Below are 21150 nucleotides of genomic sequence, written 5' to 3' on the forward strand. Positions count from 1 at the left end.
AAGAACTTCCACAATCTGATAACGTGCATTAAAAACCCAGAGTTTACATCTTCAATGATAAACTATCAAATGCCTTTTCCCTGAGGTTTGGAAGAATGTTCACTTATTTCTATTCAAATTATACTGGAGGTAGAACTAGTACAGTAAGATGAGGAAAAAAAAAAGTGTCAAATACTCACAAGGAAAAAAATAAACTGTCCTTGCTAAGAACATGATTTTATATGGAAAATTCAAGACTCAAACTACTAGAAATAAGTGCATTTAGTTAGGGGACAAATACAAAGTCAACTTACAAAAATCAACTTATTTCTAGATGACAGTACTAATGGAAAAAAATTTAAAATAATGCTATTCCTTATGTCATCAAAATACATCAGATACTAGGAATGAATTAAACAAAAGATATGCAAGACCTTTACACTGAAAACAAAAATTTGCTGAGAAATTCTGCAAGACTAAAGGAAATGAATAGAGAGAAAAAAATCAACATGTGAGATGTAAATTCTCTCCAAATTATCTATAAATTTAATACAATGTCATTCAAAATCCAAGCACAGTTTGTCTTCTAGAAATCTCAAGGAAATTCTGAAATTTATGATAAATCAAAAGATTCACAACAGTTTAAAAGTCATATAAAAGAATAAAGTCAGAGGATTACACAAGCAGATTTCAAGACTTACTAGTTATCTATGATTATTAAGAATGTAACACTGATGTTAAGATAGGAAAATAGTTAACTGGAACAAAATATGGTCCAGGAAGAGACCCCAAATTTACAGTCAGTTGATGTTTTTCAAGGTTATCTATGCAGTTCAATGTGGAAGGAAGATTTTTTTTTTTTCAATAAATGGTGATTATCCAATGGATATCCAGCTGGAGGGGGAGAAAAAGGAACCTTGATTCCTATTCTCACACCATACCAAAAATAAATTCAAGATTTAAATGTGAAGGATAAAACAGCTAAGTTTCTAGAATTTTTCTTCATGATATTTGGGGACAGGCAGTAATTTCTTAGGACCAAAAGGCACTAATGATAAAAGAAAACAACTGGACTTCCATCAAAATTAAATACTTTGTTGCTTATATAAAAGACCGTAAAGTGAAAAGGCAAGCAACTACTAGAAAGTAGGACAAAATACATAAAGAACTCTCTTAAATGAAACGGACAAAAGACTTGTACAATTGAATTAATAATGGGCAAAAAACGTGTACTGAAACTTTGTAGAAGAATATAATGGATAGGTTATAAGCTTATGAAAAGGTTTCAACATCACCCTTAGTTATCAGGAAGATACAGATTAGAATAATGAGATGTCACTTTAATGCCTATCAGGATGGGTAAAATTAAAAAGCTTAACAATACAAAGCCTTATACTCTATTCGAGTATAAAACTGGCAAACTAGTTCGTAGTTTCTTTTTTTTTTTTAAATATTTGTATTTATTTATTCGACAGAGATAGAGACAGCCAGCGAGAGAGGGAACACAAGCAGGGGGAGTGGGATAGGAAGAAGCAGGCTCCCAGCCGAGGAACCTGATGTGGGGCTCGATCCCATAAAGCCAGGATCACGCCCTGAGCCGAAGGCAGACGCTTAACTGCTGTGCCACCCAGGCGCCCCAAGTTCGTAGTTTCTAATAAAGTTAAGCATACATTCAATCTATGAACTAGCAACTCCACTCTTAGTTATACATCTAAGAGAAATGAGTGCTTATGTACACACACACACAGAAAAGAAAAAGGGAATAAAAATGTTTATGGTAATTTTTATTTACAACAGGTCCCAAATGGAAAACAACTCAAATGTCTGTCAATATTTGGGAAAGGGACAAACTGTGGTATATTTACACAATGATTCTATTCACTAATAAAAAATAAATAACTACAGATAGTAATTTCTCTTCTATACAATCTTAACATCTTACAATTTCCCTTTGAGACTGAAGTTGTAAGTATTCAAAAGCAATTATTTTTGAAATTTTCAAATGTTTTCTTCTTTTAAAAGAAGAACTGGATATGGTTGTTCCTAAGGTTCTTACCATAATAATTAGAAGTGTTTTTTTCTCCAAATAATCTTTTTTTTTTTTAAAGATTTTTTATTTATTTATTTGACAGAGATAGACAGCCAGCGAGAGAGGGAACACAAGCAGGGGGAGTGGGAGAGGAAGAAGCAGGCTCCCAGCGGAGGAGCCTGATGCGGGACTCCATCCCCGAATGCCGGGATCACGCCCTGAGCCGAAGGCAGCCGCCCAAAAGACTGCGCTACCCAGGCGCCCTTTTTCTCCAAATAATCTTAAAGGTGAGATTTTCATGCTGTTAAAACCAGCAACAACGGATACTGATTAACAAGCCCTACAGTCAAAAGAATTTTAAACTATAATTACAGCTGCACTGTTTGAAGGGTTAAGGCTTTTTTCTTCCCCCCCTATTTTTTGAAATCATCATTTGATCTTGACATCAAACACCTCATTTATATTTTCTGGCTATTGTTATGAAAATCTTGACTCAAAATTCTTGATCATACTACAAGGTAACAAGGATGAACTGTTATACAGAAATCCTACTTCAGTGATTCTAACTTAAAATGTATATACAACCATATTTGTTTGTAATATATAAGTGAAACTATACACACATTTGTAACACATGCATGTATATAAACATGAAAATTAATACAATGCAATATGAGATTAGTTATAACCAAGATTAGAGTGAGATTCTAACTAGGAGTTCTTTAAGAGATTTACAAAGAATGTGATAGTTTTAGACAGAAAAATGTTGAGGAGAAAAAAGAGGGGACACTATAGGTAGAAGATACTTGAGTAAAGAAACATTCCAAAGGCCATATCAAGGTAAAATATAGAAAACTGGAGACATTCTTAACTATGTGCTCAAAAAGCCCTACTTGTGAATGAAAATAAAATACCTCACTTAAAATGTACAATAAAATTTTTGAAGGCAAAATAGTTACAATAAAGATTATAGAGGAGGTAAGGAGAGATGAATGAGAGATGAAGGAGATGAAAAAAAAATAATAGATGAAGATTGCCCAATCACTGCCAATGAAAGAGTGTAAGACTGCTTCCATGTCGCCAGGGCTCTGTAACAGGTACCCCAAATCCTTCTAACATGAAGGCAACATTATAGGATCTACATTCCTCTAACAAGACGAAAAAGATACCTTCTATCAAAACACAAAATTGGCAAAGGTTTTAGAGTAAGAAACACAGCCACTACCACAAATACAAGCCTTGTTTGTTATGGATAATTAAGATTCTAATTACTCATTTCAAAATATTTTAATAGCAAGGACTAGAGAATGCTTGAGACTTTTCTATATTCCCATAAAAAATGTTTACTCCATCCAATAATAAAAGTTACATGATGAGCTTCTGAAACTGAAGATGGGGCAAGACACTAAATTATGACTAGGCTGCTTGCATGACAGGACAGTTGGCCTCGACACCTGGTTTTCTGGTGTGGGAAGGTATGTACTTACAACAGGGGTTGTAAGCAATTACTAACTTTACACTGGTGGCTATGTTAACGTGCTCAAATCATAGCTATATTGACTTATCAGATTTTGACCTTATTTTGGAAGTCCAGACTAAGGAAATTTCTCAACATATCCAAAGGCAGAGGCAGGAAAGGAAAAGAAAACATTTGTACAAAATTTGGCAATTTACATTTTGAATCTAAGCATAGTTCTTTGATCTCAATGCATTATCCTGTACTTTCATTTAGTAAATGTTGTCCTAAAAATAAAAAAAAAACTATATAAATTAAGGGTGAAAATGAATATCCTTCTCATCTTCCAAGATCCTAGCAGTCACTCTATTGGAGCAGAAAAATCTACCAATGTGATGGCATGATTTTTATCTAATATGAAGAGATCAAAAAAACTATCAAAACAACAGAGACAGATCCAAGACTGAACTCTCTCAAGACCACCTACTAAATCAGGTAGAATCACTGAGAAGGTATGCTTTTCCAAAGAACTGAGGAAGAAGCTATAGGGTACCCTTACCACCTAAAAAGATTTTGCCCCAATAATAGGTTCATCCTTTTCTCAGAGAGGATGGATAAGACATTTAATTATAATAACCAATTATAGCCTAGTATGTCCTTGTAAATTATTTTCCAGACATAATATATTTGACAAGTTCACTAAAATTTTGTTTCTTTTGGATACTGGTACGGCTTGGTATAGGTACTGGTATGGCAGGGTATAGAGTAGGTAGAGCTGGCCTCTTCAAGGAGAAGGGGTAAGCACATTTTTTCTGTAAATATTTTAGGCTTTTGTAGGCCATATTGTTGTATGTACTGCTATAACTACTGAACTCTGCCATCATTGTAGCTCCACAGCAGCCAGACAAAAAGTGGATGGGCATTGCTGTGTTCTAAAAAACTTTGTTTATGGTTTGGAAGTTTGGCCTGTGGACCACAGTTTGCTGACCTCTGTCTTACAGTATTACCCTGGCTTTTTTTCATGCTTCGGAGATTTTGCCTATTCTCTGACAGTTATCAAAAGTATTTCTCAAAGATGAAGAATTCCAGCCTTGATTTCATCATAGAAGTATTTGATAGTGGTGATATTTAGGGAGTGTACTCTGGCTACTTTACAAGACTAAGAGTTAAACAAATATAAATCAAATCTAACCAAATCAGAACGCTGGGCCAATTTTAAAGCAATATATGGTATACTGTATTATTAATATTCCTTGTTTATTACATTGCATAAATCTGAATGGCTACACTAAATCCAACCTCTCTAATTGAATTTCCATAATTTCATTCCCTTTTAAAATCCTTTCTCCTATTTCGTTCCATATACAATCTATTAACTCAAGCTTTGGGATAACAGATTGCATTGTGATGTTTAGCCCTATCAACTAAAATAGGCTCTATTACTTAAAATATCCTATATATTTTTGTTCCTTTGGGAGCACAGTAGCCCTTTAATCCTTTACTAAAGGGATAGATTGCAATATAAAAAATATTTGAAGTGGAGAGAGAGAATTTAAATTACATTTTACATCTCCCTTCACACTCCTACCCTAATCCAACCCCAGACCAGTGTTGTTCACTCTTACCTTCCTCCTCTCTGATCCTGGCCCCCAGACAGCTCTGAAGTAGAACTTTTTATGGCTCTCAGGGTATAGAGATACACAGGACTTGGGGCAGAAAGAAATATTTGCTCTTTCTTAATTACTTCCAGTATAATTACATTTTGAATATTCCTAAAGTATATTTTATATATTAATAACTAGAGCCAATTTGAGTTAAAGTTCTTCTTGACATTATTAAGGAAATTAAAATACATAAAGTCATTTTGGTAGTAATTTGGTTTGACAGCAGTCAAGTGGGAAATCTTTTAAATGAAAACAGCTCCTCTATGCCTGGGTTTAAAGGTGAGTCAAAGGTGGCAAGAAAGAACAAATAATTCTTCCTAAACTGCTCTACAAAGTCAAAATGCCTTGTGAAAACAATACTGTTCACCCACCGCTGCACTGGTAAAGAGCAATGTCTTATTTTTGGTAAGAATTATATCAACTCATTGTGACACATCCCACATGAGCAGTAGATCTGATATGTATCAGACTTTTTTTATTTTTTAGAAAAGAAAATGATTAAATAAAATTAGTTAATGCAGTTCCTTTGATGGACCAAATGTTAAACATGAGACCCACACAAGCGGGATCTTGGTAGTTAAAGGTTATCAGTGTGATAATGATATTGTATCTAGCATAGAAAAAGGAAAAAATGAGTAGAAAATAGCAAGAGAGCCAGGCTACTTCAAGTCCTTTCTGAGTCATTCCTTTGGTATGTGTGTGGGTTTGTTTGTTTGTTTGTTTGTTTCTTTCTTTCTTTCTTTCAATGTTTTATTACTGTATCAAAGTACTTTCAAATCCAAATAAAACCTCTCAATAAGTATTTCTAATGGGTATATTTTTCATATGGCCACCAAAATTGAAATTTTAAAAGCAGATCCGACTATTCACAGAGGACCAACTGAAAAATTACTAATGCCATATAATTTGAAAGGGAAATTCAGGTGTTACCCCTTAATGTTAAGCCAAGTAAGTGTGACAACTATCAGTTCCGTCCTAAAGAAAGCTTCTCCAGAAGCCTTAAAACCACGTGAGTCATCTTTCTTCCAAAGCTGGCAGGCAGCTCTGAAGTTTGTATCTCTATCCTCTGGGGAGCCATAAAGAGTAGTAGTAAGTTCCCACCTGAAAGGAGAAAATTTTGCTTTTTCTTGATATCATAATCATAGTCTATAATTATTGAATTGAGATAAAAGAAGATAAACAACATGACTGTCTGATACTGTGCTCCTAAGAACTTCCTAGATTGTAATATTTATGCTGGAGTATGCCAAATTAAACATAAATTACTACGGTTAAAAGATGAAAAATGTATAGAAAGAAAAGATCCTAAATTAAACTTCTCTAGCGTTTCAAAAATACCTAATAATCACAGCCTGATAAGTGGGTTTTTCCAAAAGAATTGAAGCTCCATAGTCCACAGATGTGAAAACAGGTACTGAAACTCTAAAAGTTTAGTTTCCCCCTCTTCTCAGTTGCTACCAACAACCTTTAGAAGGTCATTCAGCTTTAGTTTTCTGAGTTTTGAGTTTCTATATCCTGTAATTTTTTAGTCAGAAAACTAAGGAACCAAGAGATTCAGTCAAGCATTTGAAGAAAACAGATTCCAAAAATGAAGTTAAATTTAGACAATGTGAAATACAAAACTGGAAATACTACTTAAGAATATATAATACTTGTTTCTGTCATCAGTGGTGGCAGAAAGTTTTAGCTTGTTTGTTTTCAAAGTGCACATACTCATGACTACATGAAAAGAAGCTGAAGCACTGGCACATACTTATAAAATTTATCAAAAGGCACTATTATTACTGTCTATCCTCCATGCTCAAGGGAGATTTCATGGGTCAAGGAAAATCCTTTTTTATTCATTTTGGTACTTAAAACAGCTATTTAAATAACATGATTATTGTGCACTCAGAGGATAATCTAGTGGTATAAAATTACTTTTGCTTCTTCTCATCCCATCTACTTTGCTCCCTCCCAGTCTGCACATAAGAGAAGCCAAGTTTTAAGCCCCAGAACATGTCAGCTGCTATCCAGAGAGGTTTAGTAGTCCAGCCTCTCATGGCCCTCATTTTGTCCTTAAGATAGCAAGACCCCAGAGGGGAAGACTGGTGCAGGAGAGAGAGAGTATGTGAATGAGTGTGTGAGTGTTCCTACGTGGTGTAGCGAGAGGGAGAAGGAAAGCATTATATTCTTAGAAGACACAAAAATATTAGCAACATGATTTCTATACATCAGTGTTAACAACAGCCTATTTGGTATTTACTTTCAACTGGGTCAGACATAAAACTAATAAAGTAGAATTGTAAATGATGTACCAGAGATAACCAGTTACACAGATTTAGAGAGCAGAAAAATCATACTGCATGTCACCTTCACTACTATTTATTAAACATATTTTTAAAGAAAACTATAAATAGTAGCTTTATTTTAAAAGGTATAAAAATTACTTTAAACAGTTAAAATCTGGACAGTTTAAAAGGAAGACATTTATTAAATAACAATATTAGAATGACAATGTGATTTAAAGGTTAAAAGATTTAGGATTCAAAACTTTGACAAGTGTGCAAATCAAAACTTTTCTGTGAGTTTTCAGACAGTGCATTAATAATCTAGGCTAATTACAGCATTGATCAGTAAAACCCAATTAAAAACAGTTATACCATAGCAAGCAGAAATGAATTACCTCGTCTTCGCCCATAACTCCTTGCTGCATGTAAACAAAGGACAAATTGTAAAATGTCAGAACTAAAAACAAGCCCACCCATACAAATATTCCTGATATGAAAAGCTAAGTGGGCATCTGGTAATCAGTGCTACTTTGTTTTAAGATCTAGGACAATGTCACTGTATAATATCTGTATGGTGTTTTACCATTTACAAAGCACTTTTATTACATATACTGAACTGTACAAAAAATGAAATTAGTAAGAAATAAACCATTTATTCTCATTCATGCTTAAATTCATGAATAAATATTTCATTAATCTGATCAGTATAGTAATATGTAACACCTTACAGTTAAACAGCATCCCAAATAATGAATTGAAACAACCTGAATTAAATCCTTATTTTCCTAATTATAAAGAGTGATATAGCAGATACAGTCCAACAAATAGCTACTCAAACCCAATTCACATTGTGTGAAGAAAGTACTGGAAGACAGAGAAGAATGAAAAGATACAACAATATTAAACTGATACTCTGCAGCCTGTCGAGCTTAGACAGAAGTTGTAAAGAAATCAATCCATGTTCAGACCTGCTTAGTTGAAGAAATGACTAATGATACACTATAGCTAACAATGCTTTCAATCCTTTTGGTACGTTTTATAATCTCTAACTAAGTTTTTATGTCTCTATCTCCGGGGTAAGAGAGATTCAGACACAAATTATTATTAGTATTATCATAGAATAGCACATTTGTTAAATACTGTAAAAGTATAAAGCAGAAAGGCATTTCAATCTACATTACTAGCAGTTTACATAATTCCTTAGGGGAAAAAATACTGTAATTTATTCTCCATAAGAAACTACCAGTTTGATAAAATCCACAACATATTTTTAAATAACTCTTCCCCCTAAAAATCTGAATATACGATGAGTATTTTTACCCTGGAATTAATATATGAAATCAAAGCAGTACCAAAACAAAAAACAACTGCTAAAATCAAGATCTTAACCCAAGTTTCATGAGTTTTTTAGGCGTGGGAAACTTTCCTTCTGAATACATCTCAAATCAAAATATATATATTGAAAGTCATCAGAAATAGAGTTTCCCCCAAAGTATAAAGCAAAGATCAAAAGAAAACATGTCACATCGTTAAATATATTCTATTATAGAAGTTTTACAAAATATAAGGCTTTAAAATAAAGAAGTATGTCCACACGTAGGAATATAGCATTAATTCCCCTATAGTAACAGTGGGAAAAACAAACTTGTCAACCCTTAGTCATTTACACTTCAAGAAATAAGTCAAGAAATAAGTCAATAAATACAAGGTTTACATCAGAGTCTTTTATTAAAAAAACAAACTTCATTTGCGTATCTGCCTCTCTATTGTCTTATTTAGCTAGAACTACTGCAGATTTAACCTTTTTGGGAGCTCCAATTACCTCACAGCCTAGCAGACTGACTGACCTGTACATTAGTTTATATGTAAGCTTACCTGTGTGTTTGTGTGTACATATAGCTTATAAGTACATTACCTGTGTATATTACATATCGCTTACCAGACCTATATATTAGTTTAGGGTAAGGGTAGGGTGGAAGTAACATTTTTGCTGTGGAAGCCTCCCAAGACTTAAAAAAGCCTTAAAAAAAATCAGTATCTCAAAGAGATGGGAAATCAACTGTGGAAAATCTAATAGCAATTTTAAAAGAGCTAACAAGAACAGACCACGGAGGAATCAATTCACTGAAGTCTTGATAGTTGTATTAAGTGTGGAAATGGTCAACAGGCCCCAGTCACAGCACCAGTCTTAGGAGTTAGGCTTCTTACTTATCTCTATGCATGATCTAAATGGTATTAATCCAGTATAAATTTGCTTTATGCGATTTCATTCATGGGGGTAGAAGGTGGATCATTTACAAAGCAAATAAAATTATTCTCATCAAGTTTAAAGTCAAATTATGAACTATAATGAAGTAATAACGTGGCAAATAATTCTTGACCTATTGAGAAAATTAAAGGCATCATAACCAGTTTATATTCTTAGCTGTTATATTCTTTGCTGAGGCTATTCAATACTAAAATAGTCAAAATATGTACAAATGTTCATAACATCTTAGGTTTCATCTCATTCCTAGGCTTGAACACATTATTTAGAAAATTTCTCCAACTATCTCATACCTGAGGAATTTCAGAATCCTGTAAAGAGCTACTCCACTTATTTTTTGGACAACTCTCAAATTCCAAATCTCTACATTACCAAAAATAGAACTGACTGCATGAAGCTAAACCATGTAAAACATTTCCCATCCCCTGTCATGGAAATAACCAATCTGCTACCATCACACTAAACAATGGTGTGTGTACTCACTTTCCTACCAGTGTTCTTATGGGAATTTCTGGAGTATGTTCCTCTGTAACTCAGATTCAGAATTATTAAAAGCCCCCAGTAAGAAAAAAATCATTAAATTATTATTATGTTTTAATTAAAGAAGACTTCTTTAAACAATTATGCCCCTCCAAACTCATTTAGAATATGACTTAGAAAAAAAAAGTGAGCAATTTTTGTATAAAAACTGTATTTAGAATATTAAATTTCAGGTACATAAGGTTTATAAAGCATTATAAAAAAGTACAACTCATTCAAAATAAGGAATTGGCTATTTAACATACATATGTAAAAATATATGTGTGTGGATACATATATATGCACGTATGTTTGATTATAGTATTTTTTTTTTCATGGAGATAACAAGGCAGCTGTGAAAAAAGACCTTTTTTACACAAGTGACTTTACAATTAATTTGGTCCTGCGTTATCAATAATCTTATTTAGGTTCTAACCCATAAAAAAGAAATAGGAGGGCTCTGACATTCTTTTTGGCATCTTTGTGCCCTTACACATTGGCTCTTAGCTACAGCTGTGGTACATGAATTACTGCAGCTGGAGGAAAAAATGGGTAAACATACTAAATTAGCTAGAAATATTTAGGTTAAAGTTCTCTTGGTGTGAAACTAAAGAAATTGTTATTTCTTGCTCTAAAAAGCCAAAACCAGGGAGAGAAATATACCCCCAAATCATAATCCTTTTCAAGATCCAAAATAAATCTGTTATCTACTCCACTTCCATCAGCATAAAAAAGAACTGATTACGTACTCAAGTTTCCTATTTTCATGACTTAATACAGTACATTTAGAATATCTGCCCTCAGAAACACAATTTCATTACTGAGTAAATTTTTTTAGTTAAAAAATAAACATAACTTCTTTCCTCCCAAAAAGTCGAGCAAGCTCTTGATTACAAACATGGCTGTATGTGGTTAATCAAAGCAATTTTAAATTTCAAACTAGCTTGCATCACCCCATACTTCTGCTCTCTATTCTCCTTTTGAAAAGCCATATATAGTCTAATAAAGATATAAGCTATTTTTCCTTGGGAGAGGGCTGAGAGGAACACAACATGATCTAAATAGAAATAAATACTTGAATGATACGTCATTTTGAATTGGTCCTCACCACTACGAAAAACAGGGTGGCTCTGTTTTATTTTGTTCTTTCCTACTGATAATAAAATATGTGAAATTTATACACTTACAAATATAAACATTCAGGCTGTTCTAACTTCAGATAGTACTTTTGTTTTTTAGACAATCTACTCATTCCTATACACTGTGACTTCCCTACAGTGCTTCTGGATGTTAAAGCTGGACTCTTCTACAGTATTATGCAACAGTGGCAGTCTCCGCCAGTCAATTCAACTTGAGGAACATGGTGTGTTCAGGAGCCCACTTGCAGTTATATTTCTCTGGCAATTTTTATTGTTAATGTTTTTTTAATCTATACAACTTCATGAGACATACAGATGTGGGATTATACCTCTTTTTCTTTGAGTTAACAGAGGCTGAAAGTTAAGGATTTGCTAGAGGTATTGCACAGTTTTACCTAGTCTGACCAATTTCCTGACCTTTACCCCATTCCCTGTTTATTTCTCAAAGGAATATTTCAAAGTTTAACTATAATGTCAATTGACAAGGAAGGTAGAATCATGAAAGCTTTAGGACATTTGCCTTATCTGCATAACAACTGTACTACTATTTATATATTATTTTTTATTTAAATGGACTCGAGCCTAGCACCTAGTAATAGCCTAGTAACATCACAGATTTCTGCAAGTTCTGTGTTTTCTAAGGAATGTTCCTGAATTGTAGTAGTCATGGATTTATTTTAATACACATTTGTGTACCACTAAAGTCATCTTGGGTGCCATAAGGGACATGCGCACCATACTTTAAGAAACACTGCCTAAGAGAGTCATTTCGCTTTTGACCCAAATTTTGTTCCTATTATAGCTCCTTCCAAATGGTTCTGGTTTGGCTTCCTGCAATAACATAAAACAAACCTTCTTTGGTCACTATACCTAACTTTCTTCAAATACTTGAAAACATTGGTTCCATCTTCTTTTAATTTTATATTCTCCAACACTTTCATCTATTCAGAGAACATGAATGTATTCTTTCAAAGTCATTTTGTCACCTTTCATCATCACCCACTGCCATAGCTAACTCTTACTTATAGGACCTGTTCTAAACACTTTACATGAATGAATCCCCTCACTTCTCAAAACAATCCCCCTGAGGCAGGCAGCATTTTGTCTACTTCTGACATAAAAGAACCTGAGTCAAACTGAAGTTAGGAAAACCGTCCAAGGTCACACAGCTAGAAATAGCGAAGTTGGGTTTAAACCCAGATAATCTAGCTCCAGAGTCTGTGGTACCAATGGCTGTTTTGTTTTGCTCTGTTTTTAAGTTCAATTACCCAACATATAGTACATCTTTAGTTTTTGATATAGTGTTCAATGATTCATTAGTGGTGTATAACACCCAGTGCTCATCAGATCACGTGCCCAACTACTGTTAACTATTGCTAAATCACCACAAAAAAATACTGATGTATAATTTATTACCAAATATTGATTTTCAAAGTCAATAATATTAGTTATGCTTGTTGGTTACGTAATACAACTTAATCAATTGCTAATAGTGAGTTTAAATCTGTGACATACTAAAAAATAATAATTTAAAAAGTCTATGTATTGAGAATCTGTAATTTCTTTCATCAATAATATTTAATAATAACTTAGTATAGGCAAAGGCTTGGTATTGATAACACTTAATTCCCATATTTCCTAGGGAGACAATATGCTACGAATATAGCTAAATTACAAGAATTAAAAGCAGTCAAGGAAAATTTCCCCTTACTTTTTACTGCCATTGCTTACTTCTCTCTTCAATAACTTAGATGTCTACAAAAAAATTACTTAAATCCTTAATATTCAAATATCTCTTTAACCTATAAATATACCCAATATCCTGATTCCTGCTTCCCCCTTAACAATGATCCCAAATGAGCAAAATAATTTTTTTTCTCTTGAACTGCCCTTACTGACCTAAACACATTTTGATGTCCTGGTTTCATTACCTTTTATCTCTCCTAGTCCCTTGCCAGGAAAAGTTAAAAATATCCAGGACAGCTTACTGTATTGAGTATGTAATGTGGCTCTAGAGTAGAGTGGCAAGCTATGAAGAGTGCTCACATAACAAAAAAGCAGATTTGTCCACAAGATTCAACTCCTGCCTAAAATAAAATATTCTTTTGTCTACTATGTGATAAAACACTTCTTACCTAACATCTAGGCTATTTATGAAGGCTTCAGACAACTGATGAAATCAATTAATTTAATAATATTTAATGTAACCATGGGGCACCTCGGCTAAGTGTCTGACTCTAGGCTTTAGCTTAGGTCATGATCTCAGGGTCCTGGGATGAGCCCTGCGTGTGGCTCCTGTTCAGAAGGGAGTCTGCTTGTTCCCCTCCTTCTACCCTCTCCCCAGCTCATGCTCTCTAAGTAAATAAAATCTTTAAATAATAATAATATTTAATGTAGCCAAAAATGTAAGTTGTAAAAACAGTGCAGCTCCTAAATTCTTTGCTCACATATGACTGATGTATTCTATTGTGATTACAATATACTTCTGAATAGCCCTAGTATACTATGCATAAAGAAATCTCAGAACATCTGTGAATGATCTAACAAACTGTCTCATACAGTACCTTCCTTCAAATGGATCTTAACAGAGTATGAGAAATACACACATTCTATTTTTTCCACTGAATTGCTTTTTTTAGAAGTTACAATAGAAATGTGAATAATCTTTATCACATAGAATGTCTCAAAAGAAAATTATTTAAGGAAGTCAGGATAAATGCATAAATAGTTTACTGTTACCTAAACCCATCATTATTTTATAAATCACATCATGAAAATAAAAATTATGACCTATTTGCAGTTTGTAAACTCAATTTCAACACTGTGAGTTTTAGTAACAGATTTAGAGTTCAGAGACCAGCTATTGAAATGGCATATTTTTTTTTAATTCCATGGTAGAAGGAAAGTTGACTGAAGAAGTCCTGGAATGTCATTTCTAGTACCTTTCTGGTCAAAGACTACGTAAGCACTATAATTCACTGAATTCATGCATGTGGCCTGCTGGACTACTGTAAAGTCTCGCCCAGACATGGCCTCAGCCTAGAGAGCACAGTCAGGTCCCAGGGTGAGAACCTTGACAATTCAACCTCTAACCATCCTTCAAGATCCTAACAGATAACCCTGTGCTTAGACTAAGCTGGTGTGTGGTGGACAACTCAATATATAACAGTCCAATGTTAAATGAACCAGTCAATCACATCACCAGACACTGCTTCTTCCATTTTTCTCTCATTCCAAAAGTCCTACCTCTCTTGACAATCTCCCAGGTGGCCCGGACTTTATTCCCCCTTTTCCGTCACTACAGTCTTTACTTAGTATTTGTTCACATGATTGAGCTTTATACTGGCCTTTTTTTTAGACTTTATTCCCCAACTTCACTACCATCTGTTCTCAACAAAGCTTTAGTTAAAATAGAAGAGCCAAGCCATTCTAATTATATAATTATGTATTTTAAAGTAAGTACTATCTCTACTCTTCCTTCTTCCTACTTCCCTCTCTTCATCCACCCTCTGATTTAAAAATACCTTTGTGAAGGATATTTTCATCCTCCATGTCTACTCCCACAATCATGGATGTGCTAAGTACTGTGACTCTGAATACAATGTTTGTCCAACAGAAAGAAAACAAGCTTTAATGAAAGTTTATTTATCCTGTTTCTAACTCTGGTGAAGTTCACTGTGTAACTTTCTAGTTAGAATAAATTAAGTTAGTGTGAGCACCATATTTACCCAGAATCACTAGCATATTCATTCCTCGATTAACATAAGTACAAGTACTATACTAAGTAACAAGTTCTACGCACTTTGCAAACATCATCTCATTTAATTCTCATAATAAACCTTGAGATTGTTATTCCCATTTCATAGATGGGAAACTAAGGCTCACAGAAGTTACTGAACAAGGTCTCACCATAAATTAGAAACCCAGTATTCAAACTCAGGACTCTCTCCAAAGTCTGTGATCAATGAATTAAATCACACTGTCACAAATACACTACAATGACTGCTTTGACAGCCAGAATATATTCAAATTCATAATTCTGTTTTCTGTACAGAAGCTGTAGCTTTATTTTTACTTATAAAATAATTAACTTCTGTGTATGGGGGAGGTATAGAGAACTATGTACTCAATCATATTTATTTATATGAGTTAAATTGGAAACATAAAATGTTTTTATAAAACTTACCATTTAACATCAACAGATTATCAGTTCCTGGATGTGGATAGCTCAATCGACCTATAAAAAGACAGGAAAGGGAAGTTTGAAGATTATGGAGCTACTTAAAAAGCAAGAAAAGGGAAGAGGGATAGGGAGGAAATTACTGAACACGGTATATTCTTAAATTAAAAAAAAATTCTTAACTCAAAACATATTAACCGAAATCATCTTTGAAATTTGAAAGCAAAACACAAAACAGCTAACCTTAGTTCCCAGGTCATAAGAGCACAAAGTGACTCAGAAGCAGTGCCTGGAGAATAAAGGTTATTTGTTTTTTGAGATGTAAAAACAATGTAGGTATCCTAGTCCTCCAAACTTAAAATAGGATGTAAACATTTTTTAATATTTTCAAAACTGCTTATAATTCTCTCCACAGCTTTCTTTTTCCAAAAATAAAATCTGAAGAGAAGGAACTTATATTCCTAACCAAAAGCCAACCAAAATATTAAAATAAAAAATGAGTACCAAAACTCATCACAACTTGCCATTTAATCAATATAATTTTATATATAGTTGTATTTAAATAAGGAAGTTTGATAAAAAGTCTTCAACATATTATTACAAGTGATATTGCAAATTTAACCTGTTCAAAGTTTACAATTGATCTAAAAATTAAAAACGGAAAATATTAAAGCTTAAGCCAAAGTAGCCTAGCATTTCCTTTGAGCCATTCCTCATTCAAGAGTTTGGCACTTAATGCATGCAGAAGGGACAGCAGTACTGCAGACTGCTGCAGAGAAGAAGAAAAGGCATGCCTGAACATACTGTGGGGCTCATTCAGCATTTCTACATCATAACGCTTGTTTGATTACATGCCAACATCAAGGGTGATCATTGTTTTTAGCCCATTAAAATAGAGGATTTTCCCCTAATGCCTGAATCTCAGATGGACTATTAGAAAGGTTCATTAAAATCTGTTGAGAAAACGACTAAAATTAAATGTCCGTGCGATGGCATGTCAGCAGCTTTCAGCACAGACCTTTAAAGACTCTGACAGTTTGGGATGCAATGCTGCCAGAATAGTGACCAATAAATACCCGAATGAATCTGACATGGTTAATAAGGAGCACAGATTAACTGCATCTACCTCAACCACCTCAGCAAGCACTCTAGACTGGAACGCCCCGTATTACACCCAAACACCCCACGCAAAACACAGACTGTCTGTTGGGCTTTGTTTCAATTATGAAGCTAAAGAATTCAATCATCTGCCAATGAAGGAGATAATCCAATTCTGACATTGAAATATACATATTAGAGATATAGCTACGCACACACACACACTCTTCATCTGGGTTCTAATTTAACTGTAGCAGATTCAGACTCGATGTGGTGAAACAAAACAAACGTTACTGTCCTTCAAAAGACAATTGACCACCTCTTACTTACTTCTGCATTTCATGCCGCATGACTTCAGTTAAACTAATAAAGCCATCACACTCTAAAAACATGCAAATAAGTTTATTGTTGCAATACCTTAGTATGGAGTGAGAAAGAAGATAGCATGTACAAAAGGTACAAGATACAAACAGAAAGCAGACCTTTTCTAAACTGGATTTCAACAGCACAGAGCTTTACTTTGTCTGAACTATCATAGCTTATTTTGGAAATATGCCTATTTCTGAACATCTTGTTGCAGATGACCAAATTTAGAGAGCAATATAAGGCTGTGAAAAATTACTGTTATTTTTGACTTGAGATGGAAAATCAATACCTCTAGGGAAGTGTTAGCCTGTATTGCTATATCTAGTATAACAAATTCATTAAGTCTTGTACACTACAGTGTGTAGGATGCTGAGGACACAATTGTGAGTGAGTATCTGCTTATGATATGGTTAGAAAGACAGGAAGAAACAACTTCAATAAAATGTGCCAAGTGTTAAAAGAATCATGTACAGTATGCTATATAAAAAACAAAGGAGTATTTAACCAACCAGGCACTCAGGCAAGACCTGCTAGAGAAGTAAACTGAGCAAAGCCTTAAGCCTGGTTCCATTTCAAAAGACACTCAACTTTCAACTGCCACGTAATCATCCAACAGGTTCATTGTTTGCTTTACCAACCCCAAGACAGAAATAAGATATTTTCATGGCTAATAGTCTTTTGACTTCCTGGCTCAGAATGGACTTAAAAGGCACACCTTATGTAAAAAGTTCACAAGGTAGATACTTATTTGCAGGATGTATATTTGTATATATGTTCTAAAATACAGTTCTCCAAATAGGAAAATCTCTCAATATAACTAATCAAATACTCCAAAATGAAATAAGCAAAAAAACTCCAACTCATTTTTCAATTATCCAATCCCTTTTCCTCTACCACAGCAAAATATCAGTGCGTCTTAAGACACGTAACTTTTACAGTTCTGTTTTACCTGGGATAGCATTAAAATTACTTTCACTAAGAATATGATAATTTATAGAAATAACTAAAATTTGAGGGCTTACTCCATGCTAAAAGCTTTTCTAAGTTCTTTACAACCAATTATTTAACCCTTACGGCGATTCCATGAATTAGGTACTATTATCTTCTCATCTGAAGGTGAAGACACTGTGCCACAAAAGGTTACCAAATTTGCTCAATGTTACACCACTGGCACATAGCACTGGCAAGACACGACCCTGGGCAGAGTGGCTCTGTGCTCTTAATCATGATCTTATAATGACTTCCCAGTTGATAAAATAATATAAGAAAGGTATGTAAGGTTGGTTATAGGGCAAATTCCTATCCTAAATACATTAAAAGTATTCATGGAGTGACTATGTAGTGTATTAGGTAACTTATACTTTAATACAGAAAAAAAATCACATTGCTATAAAACCAGTTTCTCCCTCTTGTCTAAAAGCCCTGCGGCACAGAGACTGCCAGTTGTACACTAACCCCTGTACACGTCAATAACAGGACCCCCAAATCCTACCAAGGCACAGGGCTGCCCAGAGTAAAAAAAAAAAAAAAAAAGCTAAATTTCCCAGTATCCCTTGTAGTTAAAGTGTGTGCATGGGACTAAGACNGAGAAAAAAAAAAAAAAAAAAAAAAAAAAGCTAAATTTCCCAGTATCCCTTGTAGTTAAAGTGTGTGCATGGGACTAAGACCTGGCCAATGGGATGTAAAACAAAGCTGGTGTGTGCAATTTCTGGGAAGTATCCCTAAAAGGGAAGATTTTTTTTTTTCCCTGCCTGCTGGGATGCAGATGTGATGGCTAACCTGAATCAGCCATATTACATTATGAGGCCACAGCTGGATGCTAAGGACAGGAGAACCAAAAGACAGGCACCTGGATGCATGAACATCACCACACCACTTCTACGGGTGTTGTGTTTTTGTAAGAGAAAAAAAACTATCTTGTTTAAGCTGCTTATGTGTTTTCTGTCGTGCCAGAAGAACCTATTCTTACAAATAAAGCCCTCTAGTCTAAATCTGTGCAAACTGAATTTTAGGTAACCAGATTATTATTTATTATTGTGAAAATATGATATAATATTTTCATGGTTTTAATATATCTATAATTAATGGATATCTGCTACTCTTGGCACTTCTTTTACACTGATACTACGAAATCTAAAAATAGATTATTTCGAAAAATATACATTTATTCTTAGGTGTCAGTGAATAACTAGAGGACCTACAGTATCTTAAAATTTGTCTATTGGTCTATTATGATTGTAATTATCTGTATAATACATATAAAAGAGGCAATCCATGTTGGCCATTTTAAATGTACATTCAAGCAGCAAAAAACACAGGAATATGACAACTGCATTCAACTTATCACTTATACAGATGAAGTACCAATTACTAAAACATAAAACAGTATTAAAGACATGTAATAACTTAAGCCAGCATTAAAGACTATTTCATATATATTTAAGTTCCTTCTCCAAATTACCCACTTACTCTCAATAAAAAGTATTATAAAATAGAGATGATAAAATAGACACGTCACTTCTCTTCGGATTTAAACATACTTGTTTACAATTGCAGAAATGTGAATCAGAAAGGATAAAATAAAGCAATCACTTTCCCAACATCTCTTAATGTTTGTGTAGGATTAAGCTGAAAGCCTCCAGTAACAAGCTCTAGTTCCCCATTTGCTAAAGCATTGTATTTCCCTTCCCAGATACCACACACTCTTGGTTTGCTCTCATTAGCTACTCCTGAAATCCCCTTTGCTGTGTCTTCCTCCTCAACTTTTAAATGCTGAGATCTTAGTATTCACTCCTCAGACTTTTCTTTCTATACCACCTCTCTAGGTGATGTTATCTACTACCAAAGCTTCATACATCATCTCTAAGCAGATGACTCCCACATTTCTATCTCCAGTTGCAACCTCTCACCCCATACTTCCCCAGAGTAGCATACAGCACTGTCTTCGTTCCATATGAATACTCATCCCCAAACCCTGGGTTACCTCTGCACTTCATTCTGTGTAATCTGTGTACAAATCTGTCAACAAATCCTGACTGCTCTACTGTAAACACACACCTAGATCTGATTGCTCTTCTTCAGCTCCCTCTTGGCTTCCCCAGCCCAAGCCATCCCTATCTCTTCAGAGTATTAGAATAACCTGACAGTCTAGTCTCCGTTCAGCAGCCCGCGTGATCCTTTTAAAATCTACATCAGTTCATGTTCCTCTATTGCTCAAAGCCCTCCCACACCGGCCCCTCATCCTCTACCATTCCAACAACGCTGGCCTCTTTGCTACTACTCAAACTTGCCAGATATATTCCCATTTTAGGATCTATTTCCTCTTCTATTTTAAATGCATTTGCCCAGATATGACCAAAGCTGTACCTCTCTCGCTTCATTTAGGTGTTTTAGGAGATGCCATCAGAGGACATTCTAAAATAGCAGCTTCTTTCTTTCTCTATCCCCTTGACACTATTTTTTTCTTCATAGCACTGGCTCTTTTTGTCTCCATCCTTCGTTAAAACAGAAGATCCATGAGGAGAGGACTTGTCTTTTTTATTCTCTACTGTTATCTCTAGCATCTCAAACAGAGCCTAGTACATAATAGGCCCTTAAGTATTTGTTAAATGGATGAATGAAATATCTCACTGTATTATGTGACTCATGAGCTCAATCAAAATATGTGTTTGTATGTAAGGGCCTAGTACATAATAGGCCCTTAAGTATTTGTTAAATGGATGAATGAAATATCTCACCGTATTATGTGACTCATGAGCTCAATCAAAATATGTGTTTGTATGTGGGGCATAGGAAGGACATTCTCTCAGTAAATGAAAAAAATCACAGAGTAAGTTTTTATTAGTTCATTTCTAAACTCCTTAAGAATGGTGAGGAGAGGGAGGAAGACAAGTCTTCCTTTTTGCTCTTTGTCAAGATAAATTTTTCCCTTCTCCACAAATATCTTTTTTTTTTTTAAAGATTTTATTTATTTATTTGACAGAGATAGAGACAGCCAGCGAGAGAGGGAACACAAGCAGGGGGAGTGGGAGAGGAAAGAAGCAGGCTCATAGCGGAGGAGCCTGATGTGGGGCTCGATCCCACAACGCTGGGATCAGGCCCTGAGCCGAAGGCAGACGCTTAACCACTATGCCACCCAGGCGCCCCATCCACAAATATCTTGTTTTAATGAATACATCTAAAAC

General features: G+C 34.5%; 1 protein-coding gene across 7 annotated transcripts in view; it reads right to left on the reverse strand.

Annotated features, from left to right (window-relative positions):
* CPEB2 (cytoplasmic polyadenylation element binding protein 2) overlaps positions 1 to 21150 on the reverse strand; it is a 68523-nt gene that overhangs the window by 24630 nt on the left and 22743 nt on the right. For 5 of the 7 annotated variants that reach the window (XM_034672103.1, XM_034672108.1, XM_034672104.1 and 2 more), the window contains 2 exons: positions 15509 to 15559; positions 7794 to 7817 (listed from right to left, as the gene is read on the reverse strand). In XM_034672103.1, coding sequence (XP_034527994.1) covers positions 7794 to 7817; positions 15509 to 15559 — 75 coding nt within the window. The remainder of the gene's footprint in view (positions 1 to 7793; positions 7818 to 15508; positions 15560 to 21150) is intronic. The other 2 variants (XM_034672106.1, XM_034672105.1) reach the window with 1 other exon arrangement.

Source organism: Ailuropoda melanoleuca, chromosome 11 (assembly GCF_002007445.2).
Source record: "Ailuropoda melanoleuca isolate Jingjing chromosome 11, ASM200744v2, whole genome shotgun sequence".
In the NCBI taxonomy this organism is placed as follows: Eukaryota; Metazoa; Chordata; class Mammalia; order Carnivora; family Ursidae; genus Ailuropoda; species Ailuropoda melanoleuca.